General features: G+C 39.1%; 1 protein-coding gene across 13 annotated transcripts in view; it reads left to right on the top strand.

Annotated features, from left to right (window-relative positions):
• Positions 1–25,960, top strand: part of DAB1 (DAB adaptor protein 1) — a 902,516-nt gene that overhangs the window by 736,970 nt on the left and 139,586 nt on the right. For all 13 annotated transcript variants that reach the window (XM_037744064.1, XM_037744058.1, XM_037744061.1 and 10 more), the window contains 2 exons: positions 15,034–15,173; positions 23,474–23,572. In XM_037744064.1, the coding sequence (XP_037599992.1) occupies positions 15,034–15,173; positions 23,474–23,572 (239 nt within the window). The remainder of the gene's footprint in view (positions 1–15,033; positions 15,174–23,473; positions 23,573–25,960) is intronic.

Below are 25,960 nucleotides of genomic sequence, written 5' to 3'. Positions count from 1 at the left end.
AATGTCGTCCGAATCAACATTGCTGGAGGAGTAAAGATGATAAGACCTGGCAGAGGGAGGAGTTGAACTGTGATGCAGTTGCAGCAAAGGCCTCAGCTGGTCCCACTATCCCATGGGAGTTGTCCTTCAGGATTGTCTCAAACTGAGATATGGGGCCTGGGTGTTTATACCCAGCCCCATCTAATCAACCAGCTATTGATTGGATGCAGCTATTGGGAGAAGGGATATGATTGCAGGCAGTTCCGATAGCCATCTTGCAAGGTAAGCATTACTGCCTCAATTGCAGTGAGATGAAGTGATTGGCTCTTGACCAAGAAGCTCCTGAATGGAAACACCAGCTGAGATCTGAGGTTTCTCCTGGTATCTATCCTTTCTCATTCATTACCCTAGTCCTCTTCACCTTTGACTGTAGATCCAGCTTTCCTGCTGCATTTCATATACATCATTCAGCATTGCCTTCATCCATATAGCACCACAACCAGAATAGGACCCTTTGGATTTACAAATGACAGAAACACTAATAAATGTCATGACTGTGGATTCGGATCTGGCCTTTCCCTGTCTCGGGCAGTCCTATTTCTCACCCAATCTCAAGCTTCAGATTCTGTTCCTTTCAGCATTCTTTTGTTTATATGCATTTCCTTTTTTTTAGCACACCTGCCCCTGCCTTTGCTGTCTCCATGAACTTGGACCAGTCTTTACCTCCTGGAGTCTTAATTTCCTCAACTATAAGAAGAGATTAATGATGCATTCATGCTAGGTGGTTGTGAGGAACAAAAGGACAATGACAAAGAACTTACATTAAATTACTGCTATCAGGTTAAAAAAAAAAAAAAAGAAAAAACTTACATATTGTTTAAAGCTTATTCTGTGCCTTGCAGAGTGGCATCAACATGGAATAAACTATTACATAGCCAGTGTGATACATTACTCTTAATGGCAATGCATACTAGTTTTTTTTTTTTTTTTTCCTGCTTTTTTTCTTGGCCACCAGGAAAACGACACAAGAAGCCCACTGATAAGAAAACCTAAGAAGCAAATGCTGTCACGCCATCTGTAGGTTGTCATTAGTAAGCAAGTGTGTAAAAATAAATCTGCAGATTTTAAGTCAAACTAGTCACTCCTCGATTTGCCCAAATGGGCAGGACATGCTAAACTCCTCAATCCCTCTTGGAAGGACATCAGAAACACTCAGCAACAGATGATTATAGCTGTATTTATGATCTAAAACTAAGATTTTTTTTCCATTTTTTGGTCTTGCTACTTCTACCTTGTATGTGAAGATCTTCTTGGCCATTTTTCTGTGATCCCTGACTTTCATTTGTCTGGAAAAATGCTGAGAGTTATAGAACTGCTGAGCCTGATTAGTAGTACCTGAGACTTTGGATCTTGCGACTGAAATTTACCCTTGGTTTTCCAGTGTTCTAAGGCACGAAGCATATGTGTGTTGGGGGTGGCACGGTGGGGTTGGGAACTCTGGGTACAGAAACAGCAATTTCCCTTATGGTATATATTTATTCAGCAAATATTAAGTACCCATTGTATACTAGTGATTGTTCTTGTTGTATAGAATACACAGAAAACAAATTTAAGAAAATGTTAGTCCTCAAGAACTTGCAGTCTACCAAGGGGAGATTGTAAAGCCTGGGTTTTTCTTGCTTTAATTTGCCATTACATGTGGGAATCACCACCAGGGAGTGTCAGCACGTCCCTAACTGATTTGCCATGATGATCTCTTTAGTCTTTTCCTCAGAGAAACTAGAAAATTGTGCTTCAAAAGACACTGCCAGGAAATAGGCTAAGGGTTCTTTGGAGTGACAGGATGTGGCTGATGATCATTTTCTTTTATTATTAAGAATTCATTAATATTGTCTTATAGTTTTAAAATACATTTTTCAAATTCAATAAAAGACCCAGGAGGAAGAAAACAACTGAAACAATTACTAGTAGACCTTTGTCAGAGAATGCAAAAAGAACCAACTATTGGAGCAGAAGAATTGTGTTATGCATATGAGGTCCCACAAGCATCTTGCCTTACAATTCAGTGGTTGCTGATTTGGTTCTGCCTCAGAATCATTGGCCAAGCTTTAAAGTTCAGATTCCCAGGCTCTCAGATGAGACTCTCTGTCTGGTATCATAGTACTTCACTTTCTACAGGAAGCTGAAAATGGATTCCAGATGCCCTTTATGCAGAGTACTTTTCGGAAGTGCCAGAGAACATTTTTAAAGAAAATGTGTGCATGAGTCATAGGTTGAATATTATTCTAGCTCTTTAATTAGTTTACCTTTTAGCAATAATGACAGCAACCATGTTCATAAAAACACATTTTAACAGCCCCCTAAGTGTGTTTTTCCTCTTGTTCTGCTCACTACCCAGCTAGTTAATTACATAAAATCAGCATTCTCTCCTACACAGCCAGCATATGTAATTATTTGTCCATTGCAAATCAACACCTGGATAATTGCAAGATAGAATTCAAAGTAAAATAAGTTATCTGTCTGCTGGGCCCTGAAATTCCCCCACAATCTGTTCTCAAATTGGACGGCCTAACAGACAATAGGGCTCTTTCAGCAATGGACAGAATGATGTTTGACAGCCGAGGGGGAAAATAAAACAACCTTTTGAAATTTTCTTATCATCAAGATGGATAGCCTGTGATTCAGATAGATATGCAGAGGGAGGGAGAATCTGTCCGTGTTAATAATTTATAAGGTGATCTCCCTATTGCCTTCAGGAAGGAACATCCTGTTCTTAATTGCACCCTTATTCCCAGGCAACAACAACAACAAAAAAATTCCCAAACAGTTGGGAACGTTCCTTCTAATGCAGTACAGCTTTGCTATGGTTAGCTTTGGGCCACTGATGCTTAATGTAAAATATATTATTTGGGGAGAAAGAAGGCAGTAAATATTTACTGAGGGACTGCCATGTGCCAGGCAGTGTGCTAAGAGCATAACATATATTATTCCTATGGTCCTTGTAACTATTCTGGAGAGGAATACAGATAACCATGGTGTTTTGCATATGAAGAACCTAACACTCAGAAACTTCAACTAATTCCCTTATACACAGTAAGTAGCATACCGTGATTTAAATGTGATGCCTTCTGACCTCAAAGGGTTAGGCAGCCATGCCCTCCTTAACAGTGTGGCCTCACACCAGTGACTTCATTTCCCTGTGCCTCCATTTCCTCCTTCCCTGAATGTGTTGTAGTTCTTTCCTCCAAGATTGTTGTAAAGTTTAAATAAAACGATTTATGAGAATGGGACAGGCATGCTCATTTTTCAGGTAGCATTCAGCTTTTTACATCTCCTTCTTAATTCTGGTACTTTTATTATGGATCATATGTTTGTGTCTCCCCAATATTAATATGTTGAAGACCTACCTCCACATGTAATAATATTTGAATGTGGGATCTTTGGGAGATAATTAGCTTTAGATGAAGTCGAGCACTCATGACGGGATTAGTGGTTTTATAAGAAGAGGAAAGGAGGCCAGGGCTTGCGTCTGTCTCTCTCTCTCTCTCTCTCTCTCTCTGTCTGTCTTCCCCCCACCCCTTTTGCGTGCGCTCTCTCTCTCTCTCTCTCTCTCTCTCTCTCTCTCTCTCTCTCTTTCTCGGTACATGCACAGAAAGAGATCTTGTAAGCACACAGTGAGACAGTGGCCATCTGCAAGCCAGGACCCTCACCAAGACCCAAATCTTCCAGCAGTTGATCTTGAACTGCTCAGCCATGAGAAATAAATGTCTGTTGTTTAAGCCATCCAGTCTATGGTATTTTATTATAGTGGTCTGAACTGATAAGACATCCCCTTAGATGTTTAAAAAGCTAATGCACAGAAGTGAATACTCAGCTTGATATAAGAAATGTGTTAGAGTTGACCCCTCCTAGACAGGGAAATATTGTAACTGTCAAAAGTTAAAAGAATTTACAGCCAGAATGACCACATTAGGAAAAAAATACTTACCTTGGCTTTTATATAGTTTTCTGTGGCTGTGCTTATGATAATCTATGATGAGTGGGGGAGTTAGAGAACAATCTTGGGTGTGGAAATAACTTTTATTTGGCCATTAACAGTCTTTAGTGAGCAGCCTGGAGTGGGAGGCCGTTTATGACTCCAGTGGACTCTGTGGGGTCTGCTTCAGTGTCATAAAAAATGCTAATTGCCTTCCGCGTTCGGATCCTGACTCCTTACAGAGGCACTTGATTTTGTTGAAGCTTCTGCAAGGTGACTCCCATTCTGGGACCTCAACATTGGCAGTGCCTTCTGCTGCTTCTGCTTCGAGACAGGGACTTGGTATACTTCCTGACAGAATCTTTGAGATCTGTGGAAAATGGGGAATTTACTCTGTGCCCAAAAGAATTGGCTGGATTTAAATTCAGAGGAGAGCCATTCCCCTGGTTAGCAGATGATCAGGTTGTGATGAAGTTGAGAAATCCTCTTCTCTAATGTCATAAAGCAAAGCCAATATTAAAATGACTGTGGGCGTGACATTTACTTTATCCCATTAGGAATTTTATTCCTTGAGGACTAAATGAATCACACTCATGAACTGTATAAAATAAGATCTGCATGGGAGGGGTTTTTAGTAACCTGTTAGATACCTCCCCCAAGTGATCCTGACTCCTGGAGGCCACTTTGGCATAAATAGAATAATTAAATCATTTATTCAGTTATTCAGCAGATCTGGACACCATGGGTCTGCTCTATTCTGGTACCATGCTAGGTTCAGAGGACACAGTCAGATCAATTTCAGTCCCCACCCTTATAGAGCTCAAGTGTAGAGGAGACAACTGGGGAAGAGGAACTAGCAAGGCCAAAGGGAATGGAGGTGCCTGCCCATAAGGCTGGAGTTAAGGGTGTTGGCAGCAAAAGGGTGCAAATGAGGAGAGAATAAGACGAAAGACAGCTCATGGCAGCTGGGTAGAAGGCGATGACATTTTTCATTTTTGGTCAGGTAGTGTGTGATTAGATGACACTTGGGGTGGATCCTCCTGGAAGCAGTGTGGGGCATAGACTAGAGGGCAAAAGTGGAGGCACATCTACTGTGACCTACTTTGACTTCTGGAAGCCTCCACACACTTTTAAGTGATGTATGTGCACCACTCTCCCCCAGCTACACATTAAAGACAACAGCCTACAGGGTTCCCCATGATCCATTATGAAATTCAAAATGGGTGATTCTTAGGGCATCCAAATTAGAATGGAAGAAGTCAAATTATCATTGTTTGCAGAAGATACAATCTCATTTGGAAAAACCTATCAGCTTCACAAAGAGAAAACTATTAGAACTGATAAACAAGTTCAGTAAAGTTGCAGGATACAAAATCAGCATGCAAAAATCAGTAGCATTTCTACAGGCCAATAGTGAACACTCTGAAAAAGAATTTAAAAAGGTAATCTCATTGACAATCGCCAAAAATAAAATGGAATACCTAGGAATTAACCAAAGAAATGAAAGATCTCTATAATGAAAACTGTAAAAACACTGATGAAAGAAATTGAAGAGGACACTAAAAATGGAAAAATATTCCATGTTCGTGGATTGAAAGGATCAATATTGTTAAAATGTCCACACTACCCAAAGCAGTCTACACATTTAATACGATCCCTATCAAAATACCAATAACATTTTTCACAGAAATAGAAAAAAAATCTTAAAATTTATATGGAACCACAAAAGACCCTGAATAGCCAAAACTATACTAAGCAGAAAAAACAAACAAACAAACAAAAAACTGGAAATTCACATTACCTGACTTCAAATTATACTACAGAGCTGTAGTAACCAAAACAGCATGGCACTGGCCTAAAAATAGACACATAGCCAGGTGCAGTGGCTCATGCCTGTAATCCTAGCACTTTGGGAGGCCAAGGCAGGCAGATCACAAGGTCAGGAGATCAAGACCATCCTGGCTAACGTGGCGAAACCCCATCTCTACTAAAAATACAAAAAATTAGCCAGGCGTGATGATGCCCACCTGTAGTCCCAGCTCCTCAGGAGGCTGAGGCAGGAGAATCACCTGAGCCCAGGAGGTGGAGGTTGCAGTAAGCCAAGATCGCACCACTGCACTCCAGCCTGGCGCCTGGTGACAGAGTGAGACTCTGTCTCAAAAAAAAAAAAAAAAAAAATGGGGAAAATCTCCAGGACATGGGTCTGGGGAAAAATTTCTTGAGCAATACCCCACAAGTACAGGCAATGAAAGCAAAATGGACAAAAGGGATCACATCAAGTTCAAAAGCTTCTGCACAGCAAATGAAACAATCAACAAAGTGAAGCCACAACCCACAGACTGAGAGAAAATATTTGCAAACCACCCATCTGACAAAGGATTAAATACAAGTATAAGGAGCTCAAACAACTCTATAGGAAAAAATCTAGTAAGCTGATCAAAAATTAGACAAAGATTTGAATAGACATTTCTCAAAAGAAGACATTCAGATGCCAAACAGGCATATGAAAAGGTGCTCCGTGTCATTAATCATCAGAGAAATGCAGATCAAAACTGCAATGAGCCATCATCTCACCACATTTAAAATAGCTTATATCCAAAAGACAGGCAATAGAAAATGCTGACAAAGATGTGGAGATAAGGAAACTCTTGTACACTGTTTTTGGGAATGTAAATTAGTATAACCCCTATGGAGAACAGTTTGGAGGTTCCTCAAAAAACTAAAAATAGAGCTACCATAAGATCCAGCAATTGCGCTGCTAGGTATATACCCAAAAGAAAGGAAATCGGTATATCAAAGAGATATCTGCACTCTCATGTTCGTTGTAGCACTATTCACAATAACTATGATTTGTAAGCAGCCTTATTTGTTGTCCATCTACAGATGAATGGATAAAGAAAATGTTACATTTAGATAATGGAGTACTATTTCGTCATAAAAAAAGGATGAGACTCTTGTCATTTGCAACAACATGAATGGAATCCAGAGATCATTAGGTTAAGTCAAATAAGCCAGGCACGGAAAGACAAACATTGCATGTTCTCATTTATTTCTGGGATCTAAAAATCAAAACAATTGAATTCATAGAGCTGGAGAGTAGAAGGATGGTTACTAGAGGCTGGGAAGCTGCAGTGGGGTAGTTAATGGTACAAAAAATAGAATAAGGTCTACTATTTGGTAGCACAACAAGGTGACTATAGTCAATAATAACATAATCATACATTTTAAAATAGCTGAGTGTAATTGGATCGTTTGTAACATAAAGGATAAATTCTTGAGAGGATAGATACTCCATTCTCCATGATGTAATTATTATGCATTGTATGCTTATATCAAACATCTCATGTACCCCATAAATATATACCCCTATGTACCCGCAAAAATTAAAAATTAAAATAAAAAAACAAAATGGATGATTCTTAGAAACCCAAATGTCTGATTATGATTGTTAGTTTTCTGTGACTCCCAGAGGATTTTTCAAGTTGTTATTTCTCAGTCAGAGAGATCTGCAAAAAATCATTGTGAGATGCAGGTACTCCCCAGGTTATGCAGGATTATCTACTGGTACATGAGAAAAATATAAGGTGTCTATTTATGTTTGATTTTAAATATAAAATCAAATCTTAGAACTTTAAAAAGTTCTAAGAAAAAGTAAGCTTTAATAATGACATATGGAGCTGGGTGCAGTGGCTCACGCCTGTCATCCCAGCCCTTAGGGAGGCTGAGGCAGGCCGATCACTTGAGGCCAAGAGTTCGAGACCAGCCTGGGCAACATGGTAAAACTCCGTCTCCACTAAAAATGTAAAAATTAGCTAGGTGTGGTGGCGCACACCTGTAATGCAGCTGTGTAACCCCCATATATTCCTCCTTTGAAATCCAAATCAGTGCTATACTGAAAATTCAGTTCTCTGATTACTTGAAGAATCTTGGATTGAGACCACAGATAAAGCATCTCCTATTAGTTGTTGGCAATTAGTTTGTTTACAGAACGAAGTGAAGCAAGTATATCAGAGCAGAAATCTTCAAACCATTCAGTGCAGGATTGTTTTCCTCTGAGCCAAGCAGGAAAGTGTTAAAGAGGTGGCACACCCTCCCCTACCGTGCTGGCATTCCTGACCTGCCACAGGCACACTCACCCAGACAGCCACAAATGATACCAAGTAGTGTTTCTCACACTTAAGGAGATCCCTTTTAAACATTAGAAAGAGGCCAGTCATGGTGGCTTCCACCTGTAATGCCAACACTTTTGGAGGTCGAGGCAGGTGGATCACTTTAGCTCAGGGGTTCAAGACCAGACCAGCCAACATGATGAAACCCTGTCTCTACCAAAAATGCAAAAATTAGCCGGTGTGGTGGTGGGCACCTGTAATCCCAGCTACTTGGAAGGCTGAGGCAGGAGAATCACTTGAACCTGGGAGGCGGAGGTTGCAGTGAGCCGAGATCACACTACTGCACTCCAGCCTGGGTGACAGAGTGAGACTTTGTGTCTAATAATAATAATGAAATATTAGAAAAGAAATTTTCAGGCTTTTAAGAAACTGGAGTTGAAGTCTCTGAAAGTATCTCTGAAGTATACTATTATTCATAGTTTTTTTCTTCACAACTGGCAAAATATTTAAAAGATTATTATCTATTTAAAAACCCCCAACTGGAACTTTGGAAATTTTTATTCTGAGGACCCCAGTCTGAGCAATATCATCTTACAAGGGACTCTCTACATAAGCAAGTTGCTGTTCTCTAGTTGGTCCCTCCAACTGGTGCAGAATCTCACTTGAAGGGATTTAGGAATCTCTTGTTGCTGTTGTGGTTTTTACAGGGGATTCTTCATTACATTAAAATTAGAAAATTATAGCAAAACTCCATTGAATTTCCACTAGAATGTAAGTTCCCTGAGTATAGGGATATTTATATGTTTTGTTCACTGCAGTATCTGGAGGACTTTAGAATACAAATATAGTAGACACTCAATACATATCAAATGAAGGAATGAATCACTTAATTACAGCCTTATACTTCCCCACGTGTTGCTATAATGCTCTTTTTAATCTAATGCTCACAACAAACCTGGGTCATTAATAGCTCCTATGGCTCAAAGGCCTTAGCTTGGCTTCCAAGATCCTTCATGATTTGGCTGCCCTTCAAGTGCATTGCTCTAGCCATGCCCTCTAGTACTGCGGTTTGCAAGCATAATAATTGGCCCTGGCTCACCCCACACCCACCTAACCAAAATCTGTGAGGTGGTGGGTTTTTTTGTTTTTTTGTTTTTTTTGAGACAGTATTTCCTTATGTTGCCCAACCTGGCTTCAAACTGCTGGACTCAAGCAATCCTCCCTCCTTGGCTTCCCAAAGTGCTGGGATTGCGGGTGCACTATACCGCTCTGGGCTCTGGGGTGGTTTGTTTTTTTTTTTTTTTTTTTTTTGAGACGGAGTTTCGTTCTTGTTACCCAGGCTGGAGTGCAATGGCGCGATCTCGGCTCACCGCAACCTCCGCCTCCTGGGTTCAGGCAATTCTCCTGCCTCAGCCTCCTGAGTAGCTGGGATTACAGGCATGCGCCACCATGCCCAGCTGATTTTTTGTATTTTTAGTAGAGACGGGGTTTCACCATGTTGACCAGGATGGTCTTGATCTCCTGACCTCGTGATCCACCCGCCTCGGCCTCCCAAAGTGCTGGGATTACAGGCGTGAACCACCGCGCCCAGCCATATTTTTTTTTAATTCCCAGGTTATTCCAAAAGGTAATTAGGATTGCTAAACAGTCTAAGCCAACTACTCATTGTTGTCCAAATATCCCCATACTTTTTGTTTATCTCGAAAGCTTTTCACCCTCTTCCCTACCTCTTGAACCCTGGCTTTTATACAAGGCCTTACTCAAATGCCATCTTTCCTCTGTAGCTCTTCCTAATCGTCTCTCTACCAAATACAAATGGTTTCTCCACCCCTTAGGAAAACACATTGCTTAACAAAATATGACCATAGCTGTGAGTGTCATATAGTGCTAAGGGGTAGAGAATTTGTATATGACACCTTTTGAAATGTGGCATCCTCTGGGCAGGAGAGAGGGTACTTTTTGCTCACTCATGTACCAGTGGAAGCTAGCACAGTTCCTAGCATGAAGAACACTGAGGCAGGACAGTATACAAATGCTGATCATCTAATTAGGGTAACCACATAGTCTGTTAACCAGACTGGAATATTTTTGAGAGTAGTGAGGGATGCTAGTAACAGCAGTGTCAGTATAAAAGTTTCTGTGACAGTCATAGACAAGCTGAAAGTATGATTACCCAAATAACAATGACCAATGTTGACTAAGCTCTTACTGTTTGCCAGTCTCTCGCTGTCTTGCATGCTATTTGTCATTTCTTTAACCTTCACAGTGTCCCTACTGGAAGCACCCATTAGTATCTATACTTAACTGATATGGACACTGTGACAGACATGTAAAGAAACTTACTCACGATTATACAACTAAGGGGGTAGCTGGGAGAGCTGGGACTTGAACTCAGGTCTTCTGAATCCAGAGCTCATGTTCTAGACCATTACCTCCCAGTGGGAGAACTCAAGTCTTAGAGTAGGACAGGATGAGATTCTATTCCAAGCTCAACTTGAAGTAACTTTAGTTACCTCTCTGGCTCCAGTTTTCTTCATCTATGAAATAATAACAGTGCTGGTTTTCAGTAACCTTGGAAGATTAAATGATATAAGACGTGAGAAGGGCATGTGTACTTGTGAACTACGTGTCTCAGGAGTAAGACATCTGCCAATTTATCTGTAAGACATCTACTCAAGTAGCTGTGACAAACTAAAGAGGCTAAATTCTGTAACAGAACACAGAATAGGTCACAGAAAGCCCCGTAGCCTAATGGCTAAGACCATGAAATTTTACACAAGACCTGGATTCAAACTGAGGTTCTGGGATTTGAATAGATATTTCTCCAAAGAAGATATGCAAATGAACAATAAGCACAGGAAAAGATGCTCAACATCATTACTCTTTAGGGAAATGCAAATCAAAGCTGCAGTGAAATATCACTTAACACCTACTAGGATAGCTAAAGTAAAAGAGACAGACAATAACAAAAGTTGAGAAGAACATCTGGTAAAGAAACTGGAACCTTATATTTGGCTAGGAGGGGTGTAAAATGGTGCAGACACTTTAGAAAAACAATTTGACAGTTCTCCAAAAAGTTTGAGTTACCATATGACCCAACAATTCCTTTGTTAGGAAAAATTTTAACAGAATTGAACATATTCAGTGACACAAAAACTTGTAGACAAGCGTTCACAGCAGTGTCATTCGTAATAGCCAAAGAATAGAAATAACCCAAAGGTCTATCAACTAATGTGGTATAACCACAAAATAGAATCATATTCAGCAAAAAATGCATAACTGATACATGCTATAACATGGATGAACCTTGAGAACATGCTGCTAAGAAGCCAAAGCAAAAAAATTGTACATTATAAGGTAACAATTATATAAAATGTCTAGAATAGGCAAATCTATAAAGATGGGAAGAGATTAGTGGTTGGTTAGCATCAGAGGGAATGGGAAGATGGGGAGTGACAGCTAATGGGTACAGAGCTGCTTTCTGAGATGACAAAAATGTTCTAAAATTGGACAATAGTAATGGTTATACAATTCTGTGACTATTCGAAAACCACTGGGTTGTATACTTTAAAATGGTGAATTGTACAGTTTGTGAATTATATCTCAATATAGCTGTTATTTAAAAATTCAAGTTATCCTGTGTACTTTGGGCATTTATGTTGTCTTCTGTATGATAGAACTCATTAAGGAGCCTAACTCAAGAACAAGTATGAAGATTAAATGAGAAATTGCAGGTGAAACTCTTGGCACAGTAACTGTACTAAATAATAATAACCATATGGATGATTTTCCTTAAATACATGGTCTTTCTCTTGTCCATCTTGAAACCGAGGATCAGTGGTGTTTTCAGCAACATAGGCTGAGACTCATGGTGACCTAACATGCATAAAGACTGATCCTATTCCTAACACCTTTATATTGTATGTGCCTCAGATAGAATTAAAGCCTTATGGCTCTGATATCTGTTATTTATTTCTTAACTAATATAACTGAGACCTTGCTCAAGATGTGCTCATGAAAAATTACCCTTTTAATGGTGAAGCATTTAATGAGAAACTGGATTATCTACTGCATAAGTGCCCTTCATACAAATTAGCTTGGCCCTAGGTCCTAATCTAAATTGGGCTCCCTACTTTCCTCTAAATGGCCTAATATTTTCTTATTAATCTCTGCCCTTGTTCACCTGCTATGGCTCTGCCTTTTCTTATGAATCTTATTTCTCGGCAGAGTTCTGTGCCCTGACAAATGTTTCTTAAGGCTGTCTTTGTATCTGACTTCTAGACATTTTCTTAGAGATGACTGATGACTGGAATCTTTTCCATTTTCAAGCTGTCTCCCCATCCTCCAGTGGAGTTTTAATGCTGCCAGTATATTGAGTACCATCAGATTTGGGCCAGGTGAGTTTTGGTACAAGATAAAGATGGGGCTTTATAAGAAAGTTGCGTAGAAGAGAAGCAATTAATCATGGTGGTTAGGCAAATAGGCTTGAAAACAGAACACAAACCACAAGTATGGATTTTAACATTAGACAAATCTAGGTTCAGGTCCAACTCAGTAAGTTTAGACAAGTTACACGACCTCTAATACTTTCAATTTAGAGCCCCATCTAGAAAACCTGAATACCTACCTCTGCAGTTATTTTCTGGGCTAAACAAGTTGATACATATAACATGTTTTGTGATGAATGCTACCTGGTATTGTTATTATAATTAAAGTTTGGGGAAACCTCAGTGGTGAAAGAGATGTTATTATGGACTGAAATGGTATCATGTGCTGAAGAGGAGAGATGTTTATGATATAAGGTGTATTATGTCAAACATTCCCTTTCTTCTTAGCTTCTGTCTCTGACATCTGCCCTCACAGAACACTGAAGCTTAATTATTATACTGATTATAGTTTCTGACTAATTATCCATGTGTTATATTTACTTTTTGGAATATTACTCAAAGGCTTTAATATACGAGGAGTCAGCAGGGGTGTCATGGAAAAACAAAACAAAACAAAACTGGCAGTCAGGACCACAGGTCCAGGCCTGGCTGGGCAGACATTCCACCTCTCTGCCTGGGCATATAATAGTGGTAATATTCATGCCTATAATCCCAGCACATTGGGAGGCCAAGGTGGTGGATTGCTTGAGTCTGGGAGTCTGAGACTGGGCAACATGGCAAAACCCACTCTTTACCAAAAAAAAAAAAAAAATTCAAAAAGTAGCCAGATATGACAGTGCATGCCTGTTGTCCCATCACTTGAAAGGCTGAGGCGGGAGACTCGCTTGAGCCTGAGAGGTCGTGGCTGCAGTGAGCTGTGATGGCGCCACTGTACTCCTGGGTGAAGAAGTGATACACTGTCTCAAAAAAAAAAAAAAAAATAGTGGTGACAGCTACCATCTGCAGAAAACGTACCATGTAAATACTTGCTTCACATGTACTATCTCATTGAAGCTACTGTCCATACTAATGCTGTAAGGTAGATACTTTATTGTCATTCAACATATTAAAAAACTGAGGCTCAGACAGTTTAGTTGACTTATGAGAGGGAGTCATGATTTGAAATGAGGATGTCTGATTCTAAAGTTTGAACCTTCTTACACACCAAGCATAATGCAAATACATTCATATTTGCAGCCATCAAAAACTGAAGTTACTGAGGGTACAGATGTTGTCTCATTCATCTGTTGCAGTGAATAATAGCACTGGTACGGAGGAGATGCTCGGTAAGGGATGAATAAATAAATGAATTAAATGAAAGTTGTGTTTTGTCAGTAGAAAAGTACTATATGATGGTTAGTGACTGCTGTTGCTTTTTTTCTATTTTAAGCATGTCTTCTGATAATTCTCAACCCCACAGTATAGAAAGGCCTTAGTTTGCACGTCTATAGATAGAGGAGAATGGGCCAAATTATCTCTAATGTTTGTCCTCAGCTTTGTGTTTCTGGCAGAGGAGGTAAGCATGATGGAGGAGGAATCAAGAGTTGAAGTTGATATTCTAGGAGATGAATATCCGACAGCTAGGATGCTCCAGGTTTTAAGAATCACCTGTACAATGTCTAGACCTCTGACTAGTCAAAGCATGATAAACTTAACGATGGGTTTGAATTCCTATGTATTCATCTTATTTGTGACTACGTTTACTTGGACAGGCTACCTAAACTCTGTGACCTTCGACTTCATCATCTGGAGAATGGAAATGGTTTGCTTGTTGTGAAGAGTGGGGATAACGTTTATAGAACATCTGTCATGAAACACTTGCTTGGTTCAGGTTAACTTTATTGTCCTCACTTTATGTAGATATGCTTGAACTCCTGGATGATGTGTCTTAGCAAAACATTATCTTAATAATTATTGAGAGATCCTGTTGGAAGGTGTGGACACATAATAGCAAGGAGCGTGGAAGCCTATTTCCCTGCACACATGAGTTACCAGAAGAGATGTCATAAAACCATTTTTTGATAATTGTCCTCAGGTCATTACTCTGGAGTTTCACTGTAAAACAGCTCCTGGAATTGGGTGGGAAGAGGGTCTTGGACCTTGGCCAAGCTATTATTGAATTTTGGCAATGCCAGAGATTCGGTGCTAATGTTATTCTAACAACAATTTCAGACATGAACTCTTAGTGGGTGATTATCATCATGTGTGGAATATCTCTTGTTTATCAAACCCTGAATTAGATGCTTCACACATATTATCTGATTTATTTATCATAATGCCCTGTTGGGGTGGTTATTTTTAACTTCTTTTTCCCTACCTGAGAAAACTGAGCCTCAGAAAGGAGAAGTAATTTGTCTCAGGACTTAAATGGATGGAGCCAGAATTTGCATCTGGGAATACTACTGTTCTTTTCTCCTGGATCCAGTGATTTGACTTTCCGAAAATATAGATGAAACCAGATGGCGGATCTTGGAATTGTGGATACTCAAAGCCACTGGGTTTGGCACAACTACATATTTGAATCTGCTTTTTCTCTTTTTAGGTCAGGATCGCAGTGAAGCCACTTTGATAAAGAGGTTTAAAGGTGAAGGGGTCCGGTACAAAGCCAAATTGATCGGGATTGATGAAGTTTCCGCAGCTCGGGGAGACAAGTTATGTCAAGATTCCATGATGAAACTCAAGGTGCTATGCAAACATTGCCTTTTAAATATCTTGTGTTTAATGTGAATGGGGAAAAGAAATCATTACCATCATGATCATAAATAACTTGATTCATTTATTGGTAAATTACTTGGCTCACTGTTGAATTGGTAAATTACTCGGCTCACTGTATTTGGTCATTGGGAAGAGATTTCAGTCAGCAAATGTTTATTGAGCACCTACCATGTGGAGATATTTTGGTAGGCCTAGTTTTACAATTTTTGAGTGTATCACATTTTATTTTCATTTTGCAACTCCTGCAAAAATAAAAATACAAAATTATCAAATTGTTCCATCCCTCACATTTTATGAATTTTGCCACCTTGTTATTTTTGAATAAATTTTATATATTTTGCCATATGGTAAGAGATGGTAAGATAAAAGTTGATTCCATTCATTCTTATAATTTCTACTATTGTACCACAAACACTTTTAAATAATAGTTTTAAAATAATATATAACCATATTTTGAGATTTGCAGATATCATGAAGAGGTTTCTGATTTTAAATACTATAAAGGAGACTTAACTCTGAGGAATCTAAGAAATAAGTTAGAATTTTTTAAAATATGCAAAATAAATTATTTTATTAAATAGCCTTAAAAGTATACTGAAAAAACACTTTTCTTAGATTCTGATGTCCATATATTCTGTTTCTTTTTTAAAAAGGTTATAAAATATTGAAAAAATAAATGATTTAGCAAGAAGTCTATAATTATAATATCTATTTCAAACATATATAACTATTTTTCTGATTACAGATTTCACTTGTGTACATTATGAAATATTTTGAAAATACAGAAAAATGTAAGAAAAAATTGAAATAATCCATAGTCCCACAATCAATGTCAACATTTTTCTGTATAATATGCAAGCTCTTTTTGTGCTTTTACATACATAATACATGAATTATACATATATAATAAAATTGGAATTATAATTTATACAATTTCCTGTCCTGGGACATTTTTCCTTTGTCTAATAATATATATTAGCTTTTTCCTTTGTCTAATAATATATATGAGCTTATATATTATACATATATATGCACATCTATATATCATATGATATATATAATCATATGATATATATATATGTCTTCAAATGGCCCATGAAAATATTACTTGGTCAATGAAATATTTTCAAATGTAAGAGAAAAGAAAGAACTAAAAAGCTTGATAAGTGTGCAAAAGTATTAAAATGTGATAAAAATCTACATCACCTTTACTTTCATAAATGCTTAGTAGTCAAAGTTATTATTTTTGTTTATGCTATACAAATTTTAATAGGTTGGCATATATAACAGATGCTATGTTTCCCTATGGTACAGCTCTAAGAATCATGAGTTTTAAAACTCTTAATTTTCTACCCTGGATATCCATTTATATATTTTCTTTTTATTTGTTAAGTTGTTATATACATAAACTTTATTTTAATAGTTACGTATCTACTATAAAGTATACTAGAAAAAGACATAAAAGACATCAAAATCATGATTCCACAATCACCTTGGAAGAAGTTAATGCATTTTTTTGAATAATTAAGCAATGTTATGCAGTTTTAGTGTAGTCCAGTGACGAGTTTTCTTCTGCCAATTTCATATCTGAGTGATGAATAGATAAGAATTAGACAGGAAGAATCCTGAACTCCAGCTTTCTGACTGATAAATGCTGGCCTGGAGGATGTGACTTAGATACACAGCCACAGTGAGCATCCTTGAATGAGATGAGCTATTCTATTTGGTTTGTGGGGGTGTTGGGCAACTGCAGATCCCCCATTCCTCCAACCCCTACCCTTGCCCAGAGTAGGACCCATGACTCATGCATAAGATCAGATGAGAATACAGTCTGTCTATCAGTAGGCAGATTGCACAGAGAGCCCCAGAAGAGATCGATCTTTGTATGCTCAGCTGCTGCTTCAAAGTCTCCAATCAGATAGAGCCACACCTGCCATCCCAAGGAGACCCTAAGCAAAGATCTTGATTATTTCTGAAGTTCCTCTTCAATGAATATTGAAGTCTGGCAAATGGAGATAAGCTCTAACAAATCTTAATTAAAAGACATGAATAAAATGCAAAGATCTGGTTCTCACCCAGAGCCACAAGCGAGGAGGAGAAAGGAGCTTATGCTCCCAGCATCTGGGAGATGGCCATTCACCAGGTGCGGTCACAGAGCACCTTATTGGCCAGCTGCCTTCATGGAAACACTGAGGCCTAGGTGGATCTGAGTCTGGAGTTGGCCTCTGCTTCCTAAACATACTCACTCAGGATTAACCTTGGTCCAAGCTAGCTGGACTAGGCCTAGCAGTGGCTACCAATCACGTATGTGTGTGTGTGTGCGTGCATGTGCATGTGTGTTACCTGCAGTGAAGTGCTCCATCTGTCACCTCTCATAACCATGAGGTCCCTAAAGCCCTGAGAGATTGTCCTACCATAACATACTCCTGTCAGATACGCTGAATTTGAGGGGTCCTTGGTTCCCAGACAGTTGTGTTCATTATTTGCAGGTTGCTGTGAAGAATGTTGACATTTCAGCTCCCAGTGGTTTTTCTTTAGGAAACACAGAAACATAAATGATCAATTCTCCATTTGGCCATCTGCCCAGGAAAGTAAGAGACAGAGAAATACAAAATGCCTCTTACCCTTGTAAAAAGGCCCACTTGCTCACGTTAGGCCGTATGAGGAATAAAATTCTGTTTCCTTTGCTAAACTCTCTGAAGCTGGTGCATGTTCTTGCGTTAGAGAGTTTTCTCTCTGATTGTAGGGGATTGAGAGCGGATTCATATCATGAGTATGAGTGACCCATTGCCTGTCTACCAGCAAAGCATCATCATCATCATCATCATCATCATCATCATCATCATCTTGTTGACATCATAATATGTTAATTTACAGTCCACAAAGCATTTCCACATATATTGTATTGTTTGATCTTATGAGATACATATTAGCTTCCCTGTTTTGTGAAGAAGAATATGAGGTTCAGCGATGTTAAGGTGTTTGTCTCATAGCCTTCATTCAATCTGTGATAAAATGAATTCTAACCCAGATACCAAGAGGGCCAATGTTGGACAAGACACAGTTCTGCCCTTAACTGTATTCTGTTTTGTATTTACATTTAATTTATTGTGGCTCCCAAACTAGATCTTAAGCTCCTGTCAATAAGCTACTACCCAGTAGTCACATCCCACATCACTGACTTCTAAAGTGGTCAGCTTTCAGAGACATTGGCAAAATGGTGGTGATTGAAGTTAAGGAAAAGGATGAGGTCTCCAAAGACAGCACCTGGAGAGCTAAGTGCAGAACCCTAAGTATGTCAGTCAGAGTCCTGCAAGAACCAAAATCTACGCTGGAAAGGTCAGTTGAGGATACTTTAATGAAGGAGTTACTTGCAAAGGGTGGGCAAATTTAAGGTAGCAAATGAGGGGTGTTGAGGAACTCAGAATGTAGCAGCAGTGGGAAGCTATTACCACTCCTAGGAAGATATATATTTACTGGAACACAGGGAAAGCAGAATTGATAAGAAAGTCTCCCTTTCTCACCACACAAAATACAGCTACTACCAGAAATGTAAATGAAGGATGAGAAGGGAGTGGGGAGCAATGCCCTGAACTCTGTCTTTCCACCCAGTGATCTCCTGTCTGTGCCTTCCATTGATGGAACACAACTGGAGCCATGGAGAAGGAAGCTCAGGAGACCAGAGAATGTAGCTCTAGTCTGCAGTGCTCAGTCTCTGGGCAAAAACAGGACAGAGAAAGATATTAGTATTCCCTTTTTTAACTGGGAAAAAATGAAACTTAGAATGAGTTTTTTTCCCCTTGGTTCATATAGCTGGTAACTAGCTAGAAGGAGAATGGAGAATGGAGACTAGGTTTATTACATGGGGCTTTCTGGAATAGCATTCTGAGGTTTTCAGAATTCGTGCCTGAAGCGTGTTGCATTACACACATGCTTTATATGTTCCATGGAGAGCGGTCATAACATTGGGTGCAGGTACCCTGCTGTGTGAATGTTCTCGAATCCCTTTCATGCACGTCATACATCTGATTCTCACAGCAACCCCTGGGCTGGACAGGGCAGCCTGTGAATCTTGGTTGGCATGCCTACCCTTTTCCCTATATGTAACTTCCTCTATTGAGATACTGCCTGCCTGTGACTCCCTTGGGGATGCCTGTGTTGATCATTTCACACAGTGCCTAGCACGTGGTATTGCTTAATAATATCAATATTAGTTCTTGAAAGAATGAGAACTGTTATTTCCAGGACCCTCCTAGGTGCATAGTTTTCTTAAGTGTTCTAACACTCTTATGAGGTCAGAAACATGATTCTCATTTTGGAGTTCTTCACTACTAACTTTGCAAGCTGTTGGTTCTACCTAGCTATTTTCATAAACTTTTGGACCTATTTGTAGCATGCATTATTGTATGTTCATTTTTTAAAAATCTGTTTCCCAAAAGGGGGCCCTTAGAGAACCGAGGATTGTAGTAGAAGGATTCCTACCTTGAGAATCAGAAGGATCACTGTTTGACTTTCAGTTCTATGACTTATTAGCTCTTTTAGGTTTGAGGAGGTCATTTGATCCCCTGGCTTTATGTTTCCTCATCTGTAAAATGACGGAGGTAATTCTTACTTCCCAGGATTGTGATATTGACTAAATTACATGACGAGTAAGAGAACCTGTAGCATAGGCACCCAAGAAAATGTTTGACTCTCTGGTTTCCAGGTTTCGAGTGGTGATTTACTAGGTCAGGTGGCTAATGTGAGGCACAGAGTCCACAACAGGACCTGCATCCACATCTTCTGACTCCCTAATAAGAGCTGTCTCCTGGGCCTCTGTTAGTTCTGCACAGTGGCCATGAATAATCCTGTGGGGAGATGAGCCCCTGAGGACACTGTCTTGTGGCAGGCCCACTCTAGACTGTGTGCAGTTTTTCTGAGCTTGACCCATAGTCCTGTCTCACAAGAAAAACATGCTTGATAAAATGGGCCTTTTCTTTCCCCAAAGATAGCACCTTATGGATTGTCCTTCTTTTTATCATTTGTCATGTAAAGTCACCATCAGCAGCCCCAAGCAGAAATGCTCCTGGAACACGTATGTTAGCATTTACTGTCCTTCTTTACATACAGCTGTATTCTACCAGGGAATTATTTGATAGCTATTGATACCAACAAGCAAGGGGGGCCTTGGTATCTAATCAGCACTGCTATGTTCCAGGAATTATTGCTATTTGATATTCCAGGAAATCTGTGAGCTAGGAACTGTTAGGACTGTTTTGGAGATGGTGATATTGATGCTTAGATGCAGCCCTCTCCCTGCCCCATCCTGTATTCTTCTCACCTAAAGAAAGAAGGAATAAAACCAGAAGGAGACAGTCTTCTCCCTTTTGACAGTTCTTCCAGTACTTTCCTTTAGGTGGGCACGTCTTAGTCCATTTGCGCTACTGTAACAAAATGCCTGAGACTGGGTAATTCATAAAAAACAAGCTTATTTTCTCACAGTTCTGGATGCTGGGAAGTCCAAGGTCAAGGGGCCAGTAGGTTGGGTGTCTAGAGAAGGCCCTGGTCTCTCTGCTTCCAATATGGTGCCTGTTACTGCATCCTCCAAAGGGGATGCATACTGTATCCTCACAACAGAGGGGCAGAAAGGGTAATGAACCCACTTTCTGAAGGCATTTTATCCGAACCCGAATTTCCTCTACAAGTGTTTTACCCTTATCATTTAATCGTCCCCCAGTACTATTGTACAGTACTGACAATTAAGATTCAACACATGCATTTGAGGGGACACATTCAGCCCACAGCAAGGAGCTTGTTATTTTCCTGGATATCTGAGATTGAAGGCTGGGGTGCGAAGGGATAGTAGCATGTATTATTTCACCCCAAATCCATCCAAGAACACAGATTTCAAAGTCAAGCAAGGGAAAGTCACTTTCCTTCTCTTTGAGTTCCTGCTTTACACTGGGCTCCATTCTCAGCCCTGGGCACAAACCAAATAAAACATAGTTTTATGCACAATTGAGCTTTTGTTCTATTTGGCAAAGGCAGACAATCAACAAATGAATTTGTGAAATGTCAGATGGTGGTAACTTCCAGGAGGAAAGTGAAGCAGGGAAAACAAAGGAGATGCAATTTGGCATAAAGGGTATGCTCTGTTGGTTAAAAGGGTCAGAAAGGTTGGCATTAAGCAAAAATTAGGAGTTACCCCTGGGATTCCAAAGACATACTTTGGCCATTTCTGCATGTTCCTTAAAAGCATCCCACAGTGAATTCACGGGAAAACAAGGAGCACATTGAGCAATCTAGAAGCCACTGCATGTGGGGTGGGATTGAAGAGACAGAGAACCCTGCTTTGTTTCTGAGTTGTGACTTCCTCTAACCTTTTAGAGATCATTCACTGGAGGAGGGGTCTTCTGTCAATACGGAGCAGCTCTGAAGGACTGAAAGATGAAGATTGGGCGGGGGTTGTAGGGAGAGAGACTTAGGCTCCCTAGAAAGAAGACACACGTAAAGGATAACCACAGGTCCCAGCTCCACATGCTAGGAAAGCTGAGTTGTAGTTTCAGCTCTTTCACCAATTCCCTGTGCCGTCTCAGGACTCTCTACAACCTTTCAGTTCATCATTTTTCTCATCTGTCAGTTGAGAAACTTGGATCTATTCGCTTTAAGGTTTTCTGTGGCTCTATACATTCTGCATGTCTGTGAGTCTGTAAGATGTGCTTGAGAATGAATGGGTGGCATATGAAAGAGAGAATTTCATACTAGTAGGTGTCTAAACAGGAACTGGAACATAAACTGTAATGGGCATTCATGCATTTTCTAGAAGAAAATTTTATTATGTTTCTTCAGTATACCAGGCATTGTGCTAAATACTTTATATAAATGTTCATTTAATTATCTCAACCATCCAGAAAAATACATTTACACTTGAGGAAGTGAAACTAAGAGGTTAAATAATTTATTGAAGATTACACAGAACCAGGAGTATAAGTTAGGTATTCTGATTCCACAGAATATTCCCATTATGCAAAGTAAGGATAATCAAACATCCTCAAACGAATGTGCCTTCCTTATACCTCTGGTCATACCTGCTGCTCTCTAACACCAACCATTCCCTAACACTGATGCTGAGAATAGCACATAGTACTTTTTATCTCCTGAAAATATGAAATCAATATTATTTTAGGTTTTTCTTCTTCTAAAAGCCCAGAACTATACTGCTGAAGAGTTACGCTTAATCTTGCCATCTTTAGAGGCTGCCAGTAATGAGAGGGTAGAAGCTTCAAGGCCCCTAATGCATGGTTGGTAATAGCCCTTGAGAGCGTAGATCCCGTAGATCCCTTGAAAGGTCTTTATCCCCTGAGTTGTACCCTAGTAGGAGCTCATGCTTTCCTGTAACTGGCCACCACAGAATCTAATTTTAAAAAGCAAATGTCTTTATTCTTAACTTGAATCATATCAACTTTGGGGGACTCTGGACAGCACATATTCATTTAGCAATGATTTGCTAAGTGCCTCTTGCCCTCCAGGGACTGTCCTAAGCAGGAGAGATAAAGCAGTGAACAAAGTACCATCTCACCCTTTGATGAAGCTTACCTTCTCACTGACTGATAGACATATCTTTGGCTTATAAAACATTTGAGAAAGTTAGGAAACAGTTTTTTTGATAAATGGAATGCAAGAATGATGGGAACAAGGGTAGTGGTAAACACAAAATGTCTTTGGATAAAAATTACAATCAATAGGCAGTTAACTATGATGAACACATTTTTTTCCAGCAGAATGGACAGTCTGGCATTTGTTTTTATTTTCTTTCTACTATCTAAAATTGATTCATCTGAAAATTTTTTCCAGAATTAAAAAAAAATAAAATTATATGTAGGAATATACTTAGTGGCTCACCTTTATTTAAAAGATTAAAACCATATCTAATATAAAACCCAGAAAAGACATTAACTTGAAGACCATATTGTATCTCTCTTGGGACCCCCAATTCTGAGCTGAGCATCTAGCTCAGCTCACCATTAGGAATTCTATAAATCATGATTAGTTAAGTGAGTGAACATTCAAATATCTCTCTATACAATGTGTTAGAACCGCTAGGATAAGCATTACCTTAAAGCACCAAGTAGATGTTAAGTGCATTGAGTAGAGAAATGTGGAAGTGTGAAGGAAAAGCAGTGTGCATGATTGGTGGCATTGGTTGATGATATCTGACGTGCCTTTGGGACCAGAGAGAATTTTCAAATGAAAACACTAAGTAAAAGCCATGTTCTTCCTTTCAACAGGGTGTTGTTGCTGGCGCTCGTTCCAAAGGAGAACACAAACAGAAAATCTTTTTAACCATCTCCTTTGGAGGAATCAAAATCTTTGATGAGAAGACAGGGGTAAGTAAAACAATCACATGGCATTGTGAAATTGAATCCATTGACAGATGTGCCCTTAAAAGCCTCTACTCTCTGGGCAGGAATATAAAACAAGAATAAAAACACATAAAGCAACTGACAAACTTGATCAACTGTGATCATCCATCAAAGCAAGTGTCTTTACTGACTTGGCCGCAGTATGACTGCACTGTATTTCTTATAGTGTAATTGTGATAAAAGTGTCACACTATCTTGGTAATCTGATAGAAGATTGATGAGCTTTGAAGATCAATGGGTAATGTGACGGTTTAAGTTAAATTTCTTTGTGTGTTGGCAATTTTAATGACATACGTCCTAGAGGGAGATACATGTACATCTTTTGACTCGGTCAAAGCATCCAGACTCTCTTGAGTTTAACCTGGAGCACCTTGCAATTGCTGTAATCAAAAAGAATAAATGGAGTTCTCAATCTTAAAAAAAAAAAATCTATCACTGCACGATCAGGAAATTTAAGGGCTGATATGTTTGTTGAACCCACCAAAGAAGTGGTTTGTATTTTCATCAACCTTACAGCTGCAATTAACTTCCAGATTCATCCCCAGGGCTCTCCTGACACTGTCAGTCCTGTTCATTGATGGTAAGGGGAAAATAGAAAAACCTTCTATAATCAATTTTCCAAGAGAATAAGAGGCAAATAGATGTCTTTTTCCTTATATGTATTCAGTGTTTTACACCTCTACATATGTCCACTTACATGAATTTCATGAAGATAATTTATCAAGCACTTTATAAACAATACTTAACTAGCCGAGTTACGTGACCTTGGTCATTTTGCATTATTATTTTCATGACTAGTATGAAGATAACATAAGGGTAGTAAGATGATAGTTTAAATGTAAAAATGGATTTCCTTGAAAAAAAGTTATAGAAAAAATATTCATAAATAACTAGTAATAGAATGGATATTTGTACATCCCTGATCATAACAGCATTACTTTCAGCAGCCAAAAGGCAGAAGCAACCCATGTATGTAGATGGATAAATATATAAACAAAATGTTATATATATATATATATACAGTGAAATTCTATGGAGCTCTAGAATGGAAGAAAATTCTAACATGTGCTACAGTGTGTATGAACCTTGAATATTATGCTGAGTGAATTAAGGCAGGCACAGAAAGAGAAACGTTATATGATACCACTTATATGAATTACTTAGCATAGTCACAGTCATAAAAAACAGAAAGGAGAAGGGTGATTGCCAGAGGCGAGGGAAAAGGAAAAATGAAGTGCTATGATTTAGTAGGCTTGAGGTTTCAGTTTGGGAAGATGGAATCTTTTGGAGATGGAAAGTGATGATGGTTGCACAAAAATGTGAATGTGTTTAATGCCACTGAATCGCACACTGAAAAATGGTCAAAATGGTAAATTGTATGTTATATATTTTACCAGAATAAAAAATAGCTAGATGTCACTCCCATTACTGAGTACCTCCTATATACTAGAGGTGTGTTAGTCAGTTTACATATTGTTTCATTCTCGCAACATTTCTATGAGGTGATAAGAATAATAACTACCTCATCAAGTACACATTGTGTGCCAGGCATTGTGGTAAGCCCTTAAAATACCAGGCTATTTAATCCTTACAACTCTAGGAGGTATATGGTACTTTTATTATTATTATTATTATTATTATTATTATTATTATTATTTTGAGACAGAGTTTTACTCTGTTGCCCAGGCTGGAGTGCAGTGACACAATCTTGGCTCACTGCAACCTCCACCTCCCAGGTTCAAGCGATTCTCCTGCCTCAGCCTCCTGAGTAGCTGGGACTACAGGTGTGCACCACCACACTCAGCTAATTTTTTGCATTTTTTTTTTTTTTTAGTAGAGACGGTGTTTCATTGTGTTAGCCAGGATGATCTCAATCTCCTTATCTCGTGATCCACCCGCCTCAGCCTCCCAAAGTGCTAGGATTATAGGCATGAGCCACCATGCCCGGCTGGTAGATGGTACTATTATCCTCATTTTATAGTTGAAGACAGCAAGGACAGCAAAGTTTACATAATTTGTTGGCAGTAAGGGGTGACAGAGGCAGGATTAGAACCTAGGCAGTCTGGCTTCTGAGTCCTTGTGTTTAACAATGATGTCTATTATCTCTCAAGATAAATCTTTTCTAAGTTCATCCACGTTTTGTATTCTTTTTCTTTTTTAACTTAGGTCCAGGGATACATATGCAGGCTTGTTATATAGGTAAACTCATGTCGCAGGGTTTGTTGTACAGATTATTTTGTCACCTAGGTACTATGCCTGGTACCCTGTAGTTATTTTTTTCTCTTCCTCTCCCTCCTTCAATTCTCCACTGTCAAGTAGGCTCTGGTGTCTATTGTTCCTGCCTATGTGTCC

The sequence above is a fragment of the Cebus imitator genome, unplaced genomic scaffold, assembly GCF_001604975.1.
Source record: "Cebus imitator isolate Cc_AM_T3 unplaced genomic scaffold, Cebus_imitator-1.0 Scaffold163, whole genome shotgun sequence".
Lineage (NCBI taxonomy): Eukaryota > Metazoa > Chordata > Mammalia > Primates > Cebidae > Cebus > Cebus imitator.
Note: the sequence above shows the minus strand (reverse complement) of the source record. Positions and strands in the feature narration are given on the sequence as shown.